Here is a 12,716-nt window from a genome sequence, read left to right on the forward strand (position 1 = left end):
ACATCTATTATGCATGTTTGTTCAAATCTAACTATGATGTATGTTCATGCATTCATTGTTTTCTTGAAAATTTACTGTGCTTCTCTTTGTTTACAAAGGACATTGTGCAAATTTCTCGTAGAAAAAAATATGGTAGGGATGAATTTCCATTGAGGTACGACTGATTGGATCAATCGCAACTCTTTTTAAGACGGGCCCCAGAAATACAAAGACACACAGGCCTGTATTCTGAAGTCTAGTTTATATGAGGCCATGGTGTCACACTGTTTTAAAATTAGGGGAAGCCGAAAATTCGAAAAAAAAATATTGTTTACATTGTATATTTCTTACTCTTATTGTATACTTTCCTTATGCTTGAAGGGAGAAGAATTTTTTTTCATTTATTATTCCTGGAAAACTGGGAATGAATTGGGTACCATATGTACTGACGAACTGAATCACTAATGTAAGAGATTTCCATAGTTAAACCACAGCTTTACACCAGAGTTCAGAATACAGGCCTTATAATCTAAAGAATGAAGCCATCATTTTGTTATATCATGTTCAATCATATGGGGTCTAGTGGTTCTGACTCTCGCCTTTCAAACAGAGGGTCGTTGGTTCGAATCCTGGCCATGGCGTGTTTTCCATCAGCAAGAAATTTATCTACTCTGTGCTGCACTCGACCCAGGTGAGGTGAATGAGTGCCCGGCAGGATTAATTCCTTGAATGCACGAGCGAACAATGCATAGATTGTTTCTAGATAGATGGCACTATACAAATGCCTATTATTATTATTACTATTACTCAAATACATTGACAGTCAACATATCATATACGAAGGAATGGTGTTGTAACACTGCCCCTGGGAATCTGAGCGTCGATCATGTTGTTGTCACGTTTCTTCATGGGTATATCCAGCAGCAATTCCTTTCCTGCCTTCAGTTGCCATGGCAACAGGAGTCTCACCAAGCTTCTGTTCCAATCCCTGCCATGACCGACCAATAAGAAATTCACCTTAGGGAGAGAAATATGACATTAAAGATTGATTAACTACAAAAAAGATGACTGAGGAGAGGGAAAGAAGAACCACAAAGGGCGAAAGAGGATGGAATAGAAGAGAAGAGGACAGAAATAGAGAGAGGGAGAGAGAGACAGAGCAAGTGAGATAAATAAATATATCATACATAAATAAATGAAAGTAACATTTACATAGAACATACAAATGCATCACTTAAATCTGACTTCAAGAAATATACATTTCAATCATCAATTCAAAATATCAATATCTTGGGTATCATAATAAGTTAATTCAAACTCAAAGTTATTTATTGAGTATATGTATGAGTATGGCGTCAATGCCACACATTATCGTTAAATACACAAGAATATATAGGAAGTTTGGTGGGAGGGAAGTGCTTGGAAATATCATTCGTGGCAGATGACTGTATAAATAAGTGGAGTAAGTTGGAGACACATGAACAAAGAGGACAATTATTTTTTTTAATATATAACAAGAGAGAAACAATAGGATAAAGAGAGGAAAAAAGGTTACATATATGTGTGATAGCAAAGAAAAGGGTATTGTTGATCCTTAAAAATTTGTAAGGAACTTACTTGCATTCTTGTGTACATTTGAGATTGTTAATGTCTCCTCCTTGCTCACAAGTGTCTTGGCATCCTTCGTCAACGTACTATCATCTCTGTTACCTAGTGATCGTAGCTTGCCCGTTATCAGAGATACATCTGTCCTATGGGTAGTATCAGTAGGGGTTGCTATCTCCACATGTTTGCTTGAACCTTGAGGGTAAATAATAATAATAAGCGCTTACTACAATGCTTCTAAGCACTGCATACTATTACCCTGGCTTTAGCACGGCTACCCTGATTGGGGGCATCAAGCATTCAAGGAATTCCTCCCTACCAGGTGGCCGTTTCATAAAGCTGTTCGGAAGTTAAGAGCGACTTTAAGAGCAACTGGTGATCCTTTTTTATGGTAAATGAATTTCACCATTGAATGTTCAACGATGATTACTTAACGGGTAAGAAAGGTTCACCAGTCTTTCTTAAAGTTGCTCTTAACTTACGAACAGCTTTATGAAACGGCCCCCTGGTACCCATTTACTCCTCCTGGATGGAGACTGGCAAATGTAGATCAACGCCTTGCCAAAGGATGTGAGTGCTGTGGTGGGATTTGAACCCCGGACCTGGTGGATCAAAGTCCAGAGACTTATCCACTGAGCCACAACACCTCTACATAACAGTTTGATATGTGAAAGTCTTGATTGAGTGAGGCATTTCAGAGGACCCTCCTCAAAATCATTCACAAATAATGTTGTGAAACCTCTATTACATATCCTATAATAAAAAAGAGCACAGGATTTGCGATAGACTAGATAAGAGAAAATTAAAGTTAAATATGTACTTAAGTAATGGGGACTTTGTACGTGTTAGACATCATAGATCTTGGTCGCATTGCCAATGAGAAGATCTACATGACATAAGTGATCTCAATATTAAAATGTTCCTAACATTCTTATAATTTGTTCAATCTTCCTAAAAACTTTCATCGATCTGTTTCGTTGTTTCCAATGGAAGAATCTACATTGCATTGGTGATCTTAGTATTCAAATGTTCATGACTTTTTTATTATTCGTTCAATCTTCCTCAAACATTCATTGATCTGTTTCTGTTTCTTTCATTGAACTGTTTCTTTGTTTCTTCTCTTGTACATGTATATGAATTCAAGGGTTTAATTCTCCTTTAATATTACATAATAGAAGCGTAATAGGGAAATTGAATCCAAAAGCAAGACCTTCTCAATAATAATAATAAATTAATAATTCCAAACTCAACGAAAATAATTAATAATTTTACCTGGGACTAGTGTTTGGAAGTCTGTTATGTATTCACCAGTCCATTCCCTAGCCTCATTGCACGCAATCTCCATCTCAAATGGTGTCACCACAGGACGATAGAATTCCTTAGAGTCTACAAGGCTATTCTCCGGGCAGGCGACCAACACATACGCATCAACTTCCATGAAATTGGCAAGCTTGGGAACATTCAGCTTGCCAACAGCAAACACATAGCTCTTCTTCCCGGCATTTTTTAGTAGTTTTTTTAGGTGAGTGATGATATCAAGGTAGCTCGCGACACCCAATGTGCCAGCTAATATCCCGACCACATTGGCGTCCTTTGCCTTCTCTATCAGATGGTATCGTCGCATGAGAGTCCGACTGACGTTGAGCGTTTCTTGTCTCCCGTGACTGGTCACCGGGTCAAACGTAAAGAAGGTGCACTTGTTAAGAACCATCATGAAGTTCGTCAACGTCCTTCCCTCCGCACCGACATAGAAGACTACAAAGTCCTCAAGACGAGTGCTGCCTTTTAAATCAAATGTCCTCCCAAAGAATTGAGTCCGAGAAGGTTCCTTCGACACACTTTCTCTGTCTGTAAGATCATCTTGTTCTTGACTACGTTCATCGTTTTGGCCTTCTTCTGTACCCTCTCTGCTTTTTACCGGTGAGGTTTGTGCCTTTGGTTGAGTGTTTCCTTGACCTTTACTGCAGCATGTACCCGAGGTACACTCGCAGTTTAGACCTGACTGGCTAAAATCCATTTGGCTCTCATCTTGGGATGGAATACTTTCTGGTGAGTCAATCCTAGCAAAAACAGCATTTGGGTAATCTTCTTCAAGCCTTGCTTGGAGCTCATCTGGATATGAATAAAAAAAAAAGATGGACAGCATTTATGTATATGAACACTAACCAGCTTATTGCTGAATTTTTTGGGCTTTTTCTTAAAAAAGGCTTCCTTTTTTTGCTATTCATTTTTGTAAAAGAAACTATCATTATTCTGCCATATAAGTAGTATAATCACTGCATGCAGAGCAAAATAAATTGTGAGATTTATTTGAGCTTGAAGACACTCACAAGGTTTACAATGATGTATCACTTGTCAAAATTGATCAACATATCCCTCACAAGAGCTTGATTGAATGCAGAAAACACTAAGCGAGAGCTTTAAAAAAAAGAAGGAAAAAACAAGAATTGAATTTGGGGTTCACTCGAGTATGAGATTTGCACACTCTGTAATCTCAGTGAAACTTTCAAGCAGTCCAGGAAAGAGGGTGCAAAAGAAACCTTTCTATTCAACATGACTTAAAATTTTGACAGTATGATTTTCGTCTCACATAAGTTCATTTTTTGTCTCGCCCACCAGAGGTGAAGACGAGACTTAGTGATCCAAATGTTGTCCATCCATCACAAACCTTATGACACATAACTCCACAACCGTAAGTCACTTTTCAACCAAACTTGGATGGTAGATGGACTTGGGGGACCTGCATGTTATGCTGCAGTCGAAGCTCACATGGTAAGGTCAAAGGTCATTTTCAGGTCAACGTTAAAGTTTACATGCTTTTGCCTTGTTTAATATTTAATTTTTCAAGACCAAATTCTTGTTATTTACAGAGAACTTTCAGTGGTGACTTATTGTTGGTTTTGGGTGGCTGGTCACATTAAAGCCTGATATTAACATGTATTAAAGCTTCATATGAACTTACCAATGGCGTGGGAATATATGACATCTGAGAGAATAAGAACATGCTTGCCCCTGTCTGTTATCAATGATCGGAAACTCTCACTGCATTTGTCAACGTCAATCTTTCCCTGGCCAAAGACGTACAGAACGGGAAATCTTTTGGTTGGACTAAGGCATGCTGGACCATAGTGAATGATAGCATCTGCTCCAGCATGTTCGGCCGCTACCTCATCAACGCAACAACTGAAATCAAGATAAAATTGGTTGAATGAATGTTAGTGGAACGTCGCAATTGTAGTTATTCTGAATCTCGACTTGTGATCAGAGGGTCGTGTGTTTGAATCCCAGCCGGCAAAGTTTCCTTTGGCAGGGCTTCAATCTACACTTTGCCACTCTCCACCCGGGGTTTTAAATGGGTATCAAATAGGATGCGATTTCAAGCCTATGTAAGATGCCTAGCAATTGAGTCTCAGAACTCATTAGAATGCTTGTTAGAATGATTTGTTAGAATGCTCCACAGGGAGTGATGAAAGTGCAAACATTGTCTGCAGGCATGCCATGTGGAGGTGTTGTGGCCAAGTGGTCTAAGGCACCTGGCTATAACATGGAAAGTCTGGGGTTCGATCCCCAGCTGCGGCACCTATGCCCTTGAGCAAGGCATTTAATCTACAATGCTCTTTTATCCTGCTTTCAAATAATTGAAAATGCTATATGCATTATTTAAAAAAAAGGAAACAAAAAAATGCCAGGAACCAATGACCAGGATAATAATAATTACATGTAAAGTGCTTACAAAACATAAAGAAATTACTATTGTACTATGGATGCTACTTCTTTGACGATTGCTGTATTGAAAGGGGGGTCCACTAAATGCTTAAATCAATACCAATTAGGATATCACTGTTCTTGGGCTCAATATGATTCTTAAAATCGATATTGCTTCTATGAACTTATTCATCATTTGGAATGAATACATGGCTTTAGAATCGCTATTATGGTAAAGATGAAATTTGCACTTTCACAATCAGCTGAGCTCGCTAAATGCAAACGATGGAGTGGATCAGCTGCTGCACTGAATGCTGGCGGAAGCGCATGCCCCAGCAAAATTACCCTAGATGTTGATATCGATAGTTGATATTATTATTTACACCCTGCTTGTTCACATAATACGGGAAATATCTACGTTCTGGTTCCATATTCCATGAGGCTAGAGACCGAATAGAATATGGAACCAGAACGTAGATATTTCCCAAATTTCGAAAGAACAAGCAGGGTGTACCGGTTTTATCTCTTTAAGTGAATCCTTATATTATTGCAGAATATTAGGAGAAATGAATAGAATAGAACTAAAAAAATGCAATACCCTTTCATTTTGAGAGTGACTTTGGAAAGAAAGCCATTCATGACATCACAATGATCACAGTAAAAAGAATGCGCATTTTGCCACTGAAATTGATGCGCAAATAGTAGTAGTGTGCATCGCGATGCTTGAATACGCACTTAATGCAGGCTCATAATACGTGGTTGAAATCAGCACTGGGCATGCGTGTAACAATGAAAGCAAAATAAATACAACAGCCAAACACCACACAGGTGATACAGGCTCATATTACCCGTTTGATGGGTTTGTCTCACAAACAAATCAACCAATCAGATTACAGAATTCATGAGAAATATGGCCCACTAAGAGATTGTGTTGAGTGTTGGCTTTTGCAATAAGGGTAATTGAGCAGTGTCAGCTTACCTGCCATAGGAAGTATCACCTAGGATGAAGACTATAGCTGATGTCTTTGACTGCAGAATACCAGCCAATCTAGAAGACAGTTGCAATAGATCATCCGGAAACTGCAAACCAACCTGTGATGGATACAAACATACAAGTAGATCAGGGTCGGAAATAATTTTAATTTTAAAACTTAATAAATTTAAATAATTTTTTTTTCTGGGGGGGTGAGACTAGTTTTGTCCACATTGGGGGCAATTGCTGAATTTTGGGGGCTTTTTCTTTCAAAGGGCTTTCTTTTTTTGCTCAATAATTATTCTGAGCAAAAAGGATGAAGACTATAGCTGATGTCTTTGACTGCAGAATACCAGCCAATCTAGAAGATAGATGCAATAGATCATCGGGAAACTGTAAACCAACCTGTGATGGATACATACAAGTAGATAAGGGTATAAAATAATTTTCTAATTTTTGGGGGGGAGAGGGGAGGGGACTAGTTTTGTTCACATTGGGGCAATTGCTGAATTTTGGGGGCTTTTTCTTTAAAAGGGCTAACTTTTTTTGCTCAATAATTATTTTGAGCAAAAAGGATGAAGACTATAGTTGATGTCTTTGACTGCAGAATACCAGCCAATCTAAAAGACAGATGCAGTAGATCATCAGGAAACTGTAAACCAACCGGTGATGGATACATACATACAAGTAAATCAGGGTCGGAAATACTTTTCTATTTTTTGTTTGGTGGGGGGCTAGTTTTGTTCACATTGGGGCAATTGCTGAATTTTGGGGGCTTTTTCTTTCAAAGGGCTAACTTTTTTTGCTCAATAATTATTTTGAGCAAAAAGGATGAAGACTATAGCTGATGTCTTTGACTGCAGAATACCAGCCAATCTCGATGACAGATGCAATAGATCATCAGGAAACTGTAAACCAACCTGTGATGGATACATTCAAGTAGATCAGGGTCAGAAATAATTTTCTAATTTTGGGGGGGGGGGGAGAGGGGAGGGGCTAGTTTTGTTCACATTGAGGCAATTGCTGAATTTTGGGGGCTTTTTCTTTCAAAGGGCTACCTTTTTTTGCTCAATAATTATTTTGAGCAAAAAGGATGAAGACTATAGCTGATATCTTTGACTGCAGAATACCAGCCAATCTCGATGACAGATGCAATAGATCATCAGGAAACTGTAAACCAACCTGTGATGGATACATTCAAGTAGATCAGGGTCGGAAATAATTCTTTTTTTTGGGGGGGTGAGACTAGTTTTGTTCACATTGGGGGCAATTGCTGAATTTTGGGGGCTTTTTCTTTCAAAGGGCTACCCTTTTTTGCCCAATAATTATTTTGTAAAAGAAAATATAATTATTCTGCCATATAAGTAAGTAGTATATTCATTTTCTAAATGTTCTTGAATATTGTTTGTGGCTGGTTGATGTTGGGGCAACTTAGGAAAAGATGGTCACCCCAAAGCTTTCAAAATTGAGAATTTTTTAGTACAAAGGATGATCACTTTAGAAAGGAGAACCATTCCATGAGGTTGATATCTTCTTCCCAGCCAGTTACTAGAGGTGAGATAAGCTAAATGGGAGCCATTTCATAAAGGTGTTCGTAAGTTAAGAGCGACTTTAAGAACGACTGGTGAACCTTTCTTATGCGCTAAACCATCGCCAATTCAATATAGTATTTACCACAAGAAAGGATCACCAGTCGCTCTTAACTTACGAACAGCTTTATGAAACACCAACAAGGTGTGTGTTTCATAAAGCTGTTTGTAAAGCTACGAACGACTTTACGCACGATTCGAACATGTTCTTAGGTCATAACTCAATGACATAGAGATATCATATAGCTTAAGAAAGGATCACCAGTCGTGCGTAAAGTCATCCGTATCTTACAAACAGCTTTTATGAAACACCCACCAGGGCTGTTTTTGCTAAGTATACATGGGGGATGATTCTTACGTGGTAGACCTTTATAGTGTAACTATATATTTTGTAGGCCTACAATTTAACCAACCTACATGTAGGACAAAGTTATTGTCTTCACTCTACCCTTGTTCACTCATAAATTGAATTTCAATTTAGTAACTCACAAAATTTGCTCAAGAAACCGAAAATTCATTTATCATAATACCTGCAAGTTCAAAAGGATTTGCCTCTCAAAAACTGAAGAAAAAAAAAAAAAAATTGAAGGCTAATTCCTACCCAGCCTAATTTTAATACCCGAAGTAGCCAGCGCTCACTCAAGCATGAATAATTTTTCAATATTTTGGTGTCATTTGAAAGTTGAGTTAACCGGCTTTCCATATAAGCTTCCCCCAAAGTTTGCAGCCATTTCAAAAGGGTTCAGGTTTTTTTTATACACAATGTGGAATAACCAAGAAATACAAATAGGCGATAGTGGACTCGTGTCACAAAGTGAAACATAAATTTTAGATTAAAGTACATTACATGATAATGCATATACAGACATCTTAAAATAACATAAAAATAAGTCTTCTGTTTTACTTACCTTTTTATAGTTGCCGTTGTTGATAAACTGAACACAGCGGTCCACTTGGTACTGCTCCTCAATATCTTGTGATTCTACAGCATTTATGTTCACATCAACAGTACGTTGTATAACCGCCAAAGCATCGGTGAAAAAGGTACTCGTTGACATGATGGCCTGTAATTAAATAAGATAAGAAAGAATTCATTTCTGGTTTCAAGATAAAAGTTTGAAATTCCAGTCAATTTATATTTTTCATCAAAATATGTATTCTTATTTTGGCATTTTATTATTGTTTTATTTTTTCTATTATGTTTTCTTCAGCTGTTTTACATTTCTGTTCCGTCTAGACTTAAGTTCATTTGCATTTCTTTTCTGTACTGCCCTTGCAGTCTGAACTTATATGTTATAGGTTATATGAGTTTGATTATGTTCAGTTGCCATTCCTTCTTTCTACTCTGAATTCCTTTCCTCTCATTCTCTTTTTCATCTTCATTCCTTCTCTATTTAGGTGTTCTACTCATTCCATCCCTCACCTGACTACTTAGTTTCTATTTCCATTATTACATAATCACCCAGACAGACATCTTTATCATCTTCACCTCCATATTCATATAGATATTATGAATTGGATTGCTACATTTCAGTTGGGTTCTTCTTTTTTCTTTAATTTCATTGGTTAGTTTAAGATGATTTAAATAATGTTATGTTACTGTAGCAACAATTTTTATGTGAGCCGAGGCACTCATTCAATGAACAAGGTTATGATATAACCTTGTTCTCTGTTACATCTCCATGTGTTGCAAAATAAGGGTAGCAATGTTTGGCTTATTTTCTCTTTTTCTTTAGGACAAATGCTTGATTTTTTTACACTGTTAGTTTCCATTACAGCTATTCATCATGTAACTTGGCTCTTAAGTAAATTTTATTCTTTAAATTATTTTTTCTTAATTAACAAAAGAGATTGAAAAATGAAAATTTTCTTGCCATATTACTTTCCACCAATAGAGGGCGTACATAAAATATGCCCAAAATTCAAGTTTTTGAGCGCTCAGGTGAATACAAAAATTATTCCCAAAGTGCTAATGAAAAATAAATTGCAACTGTATGGAAATTAGAATTTTTGTTCCTAAAAGTGATATTTTAATGATTTTTTAAAGTGTGTGCTCTGTACAGTATTGGCATACCATAGTCCTACCTGTAGATTTCCCACAGGCAGGATGGTTGCAGTGAGCAAGTTAGCCGAGGAAGGCCAAAGGTATAAATAGGTCACTGAATCTATTTTTAGCACTCTCAGTCCCTGTAATTGCCGTCCATGTCCCGCAGGGGTAGGTGAAGAAAAACTATCCCCATAAACAAGGACAATCTCAATTTATCAAGACATGATTTGTTTTGGTTTATGAGGATATCCTTGTTTTTTGGACAATTCCAATTTTTGGACCAGTGCCTCTACTGAGCATGCTGAGTTTAGCTGTAGCTATAGTTAAGTTAAGCAGGGAAAAAGTTCACAGGGGCTCGAGCGAACAAGACTATTTTGCCCCCGCCCGAAAATCGAAAACAAAATCAAAATTCAAAGTTCAAACAAATGCTCAAATTCAATCAAAATTCAAACAAACATGTCATTGACATTGTCAAAGCCCTACTCCTGGTGAAAACAGGAGGGTGACCAGACGTCCCGTATTTCTCAGATTCTCAATGGTGCAAACAATCTCACATGATAAACAGATTTTGTACCAAAATAATCACAAAATCGGCTTGAAATTTTTATAATCATGGATTCTCAGATAACTGATTTGGTGATGTAATCGGAGGAGCAAGTTATTGAGTTTTCATAACTAGATCTAGTTGTTTCAGCTTTCGTTTTGAGTCTTGTTGTGATCGTTGCGAACTTGTAATGGGATGAGAGATGCCTGTGTGTGATGCCGCGATGTTTCATCTTATTTTTAAGTTTGACAATGTTTCACTTTGAAATTTTATTCATTTCTAAAATAATTTAGTTTTCTAACAGTTTTTAAAATATATTTAAAAAACCCCACCAAATATTAAGATTTTTGTTAGATTGGATTTTTTGGGTTTGCTTGAAGTTTGAACTTTTTTTTATCTTTCTTTCTTTCTTTCTTTCTTTCTTTCATTCTTTCATTTTTCTTTCTTTTCTATCCTCATCCTTCTTCCTTTCTGCTTGCTTTTTTGGTTTTCATCTATCTTTATTTTAACCTTTCCTAGCTTTCTTTCCTGATCCTTTCTATTCATTTATCTTTCTTTCCTTCTCTCTTACTTTCCTTCTTTTGTATTTTTTCATTTCTTTCATTCTTTCTTTCCTTAAACTTTTCTTTGCTTCCTTCTCCCTTCCTCTCCTTTTTCTTGTCGCTCTTTCTCTCCTTCCATTATTATTCTTTCTTTTTAAAATTCTATCCTTCCTTCATTCTTTCCTCCCTCTCTTTCATCCTTTCTTCATTCTTTCCCTTATTCTTTCTTTCTCTTCCTCCCTTCCTGTTTATCGTATTTCTTTGTTTCTTTCAAAGAATGAAGGAAACATTTTTCTTTCCTTTTTCTTTTTTTCTTCCTCCTTTTTTTTCTTACTTTCTGTTCTCTCCTTTATTTTTTTTCTTTCTTTCATTCATTCATCTTCCCTTCCTTTCATTTTCTTTCTTTCTTTATTTCAAAGAATGACGGAAACCTTTTTTCTTTCTTTTATTCATTCTTTCATCTTTCCTTTATTCTAACTTCCCTTTATTTTTATTTTCTTTCATTTTCCCCTTCATTTTTTCTTGTTTTCTTTCTCTCCTTCAATCTTTATAGTTTTTTTATAAGTCTAACAGTGTTTTAGCCTTCTTTGTTGATATCTTTTTATTACTCGGTCGATCCGCTCGTGCATCATGCTTTGTCGATTGTCCCATATTAATTTCATTTTGTGAAATCCACATTCACTGCAATCCAAGGCCAACGCTGCAGATTTAGGATGAAGGTGGTATAAAGAAGCCTTAGAAAATAAGAAAATCAATTTTAGCTTGGCACCAGTCATATTCACAGTCACACTCAGTCTCAGAGACAAAAATTTCAAATCACTCATCTCGACACTCAAACTTTCAAAGACAGTCAAACAACTTTCATAAAAATACGCATGTGGGACTACCATTTAAAATTTGAAGAAAAAAAAAAGTTATAGAATCTAGATCTACATGTCATTTCGAAGTGAATTTTACTTAACAAAATGTCCTGTATGATTTAATCCGCACTTCTGATTACAAATCCTCTAAAATACATCTCCGAAAAATATTTTAATAGAAAATTGTTTGTCGAATGCAGTGCTGGCCGTGGCGTAGATTACCTTTCTGCTGCACGAAATGATTGCTGCCCTCTAGCGCCGAAAATGGGGGGGGGGCGAATATCACCATGATATTGTACGTCTACTTGCACTATTAAATTACCAAACATTGTAACACACAAGTTTCAAGTTCACAAGCATTTTATTTCAAGAAAAAAGGACAACTCAAAACAGTGACAGACAATGAAAGTAGGCCTGCTTGAATACGAAATAGCATAAGTAACGTTTAAAGCAACCAATAAGAACAGATTTATTGATCATAAGGTAACATATGAAAATACACCTTTGTGTGTTATGAGATACTTACATAATTTTTTTTTAAATCTCGTTTCAGATTCTGACATAATAATTGTTCACATGGCATGCAACAACAAAATACAGTATTACCATCAAAGTTTAGAATTTTCAAATACTTTACATAATACATAGAAGTCATATCTATTTGTGAAATTTATCAGTTGAAAGAGCCGGGTTATCTCCCGGGGTTTATAGCGTTTTAATGTATCGCCTGAAATATGAGCCTGTGTAATTTACACTTTGGATTATTGCTTTGTTACCCTTCAATCCGCATGTTAATTCAAAGTTTCAAAAATTATACAAGGCAGTGTGTTTAAATACGTATGTGAACTGTCTACGTCTGAAATTTGAGGCTG

The 12,716-nt window shown here is 36.5% G+C and overlaps 1 protein-coding gene across 3 annotated transcripts; it reads right to left on the reverse strand.

Annotated features, from left to right (window-relative positions):
• Positions 1-377: 377 nt before the first annotated feature.
• Positions 378-12,085, reverse strand: LOC129270822 (2-(3-amino-3-carboxypropyl)histidine synthase subunit 2-like). Of its 3 annotated transcripts, none has more exons than XM_064106764.1 (7): positions 11,942-12,085; positions 8,760-8,915; positions 6,269-6,381; positions 4,547-4,767; positions 2,857-3,696; positions 1,597-1,779; positions 378-996 (listed from the first exon to the last, which is right to left on the reverse strand). In XM_064106764.1, exons 2-7 carry the CDS (start codon positions 8,907-8,909, stop codon positions 875-877), a joined length of 1,629 nt encoding a protein of 542 aa, XP_063962834.1. In that variant the 5' UTR covers positions 8,910-8,915; positions 11,942-12,085; the 3' UTR covers positions 378-874. The 3 variants fall into 3 exon arrangements, with proteins under 3 accessions (XP_063962834.1, XP_063962833.1, XP_063962832.1); XM_064106763.1 differs by having other exon boundaries at positions 389-996; positions 12,067-12,085; XM_064106762.1 differs by having other exon boundaries at positions 389-996; positions 11,946-12,026.
• Between the last annotated feature and the right edge of the window lie 631 nt (positions 12,086-12,716).

Source organism: Lytechinus pictus, chromosome 11, assembly GCF_037042905.1.
Source record: "Lytechinus pictus isolate F3 Inbred chromosome 11, Lp3.0, whole genome shotgun sequence".
NCBI classification, from domain to species: domain Eukaryota; kingdom Metazoa; phylum Echinodermata; class Echinoidea; order Temnopleuroida; family Toxopneustidae; genus Lytechinus; species Lytechinus pictus.

Bases quoted from the DNA above. Each gene is read 5' to 3' on its own strand.
- LOC129270822 (XM_064106764.1), bottom strand. From the start codon at position 8,909: ATGTCAACGAGTACCTTTTTCACCGATGCTTTGGCGGTTATACAACGT. The intron at 4,768-6,268 runs GTAAGCTGACAC...TCTTGATTTCAG, and splicing joins GGTGATACTTCCTATGGCAG to TTGTTGCGTTGATGAGGTAG. The intron at 3,697-4,546 runs GTAAGTTCATAT...ATTCATATCCAG, and splicing joins CATATATTCCCACGCCATTG to ATGAGCTCCAAGCAAGGCTT.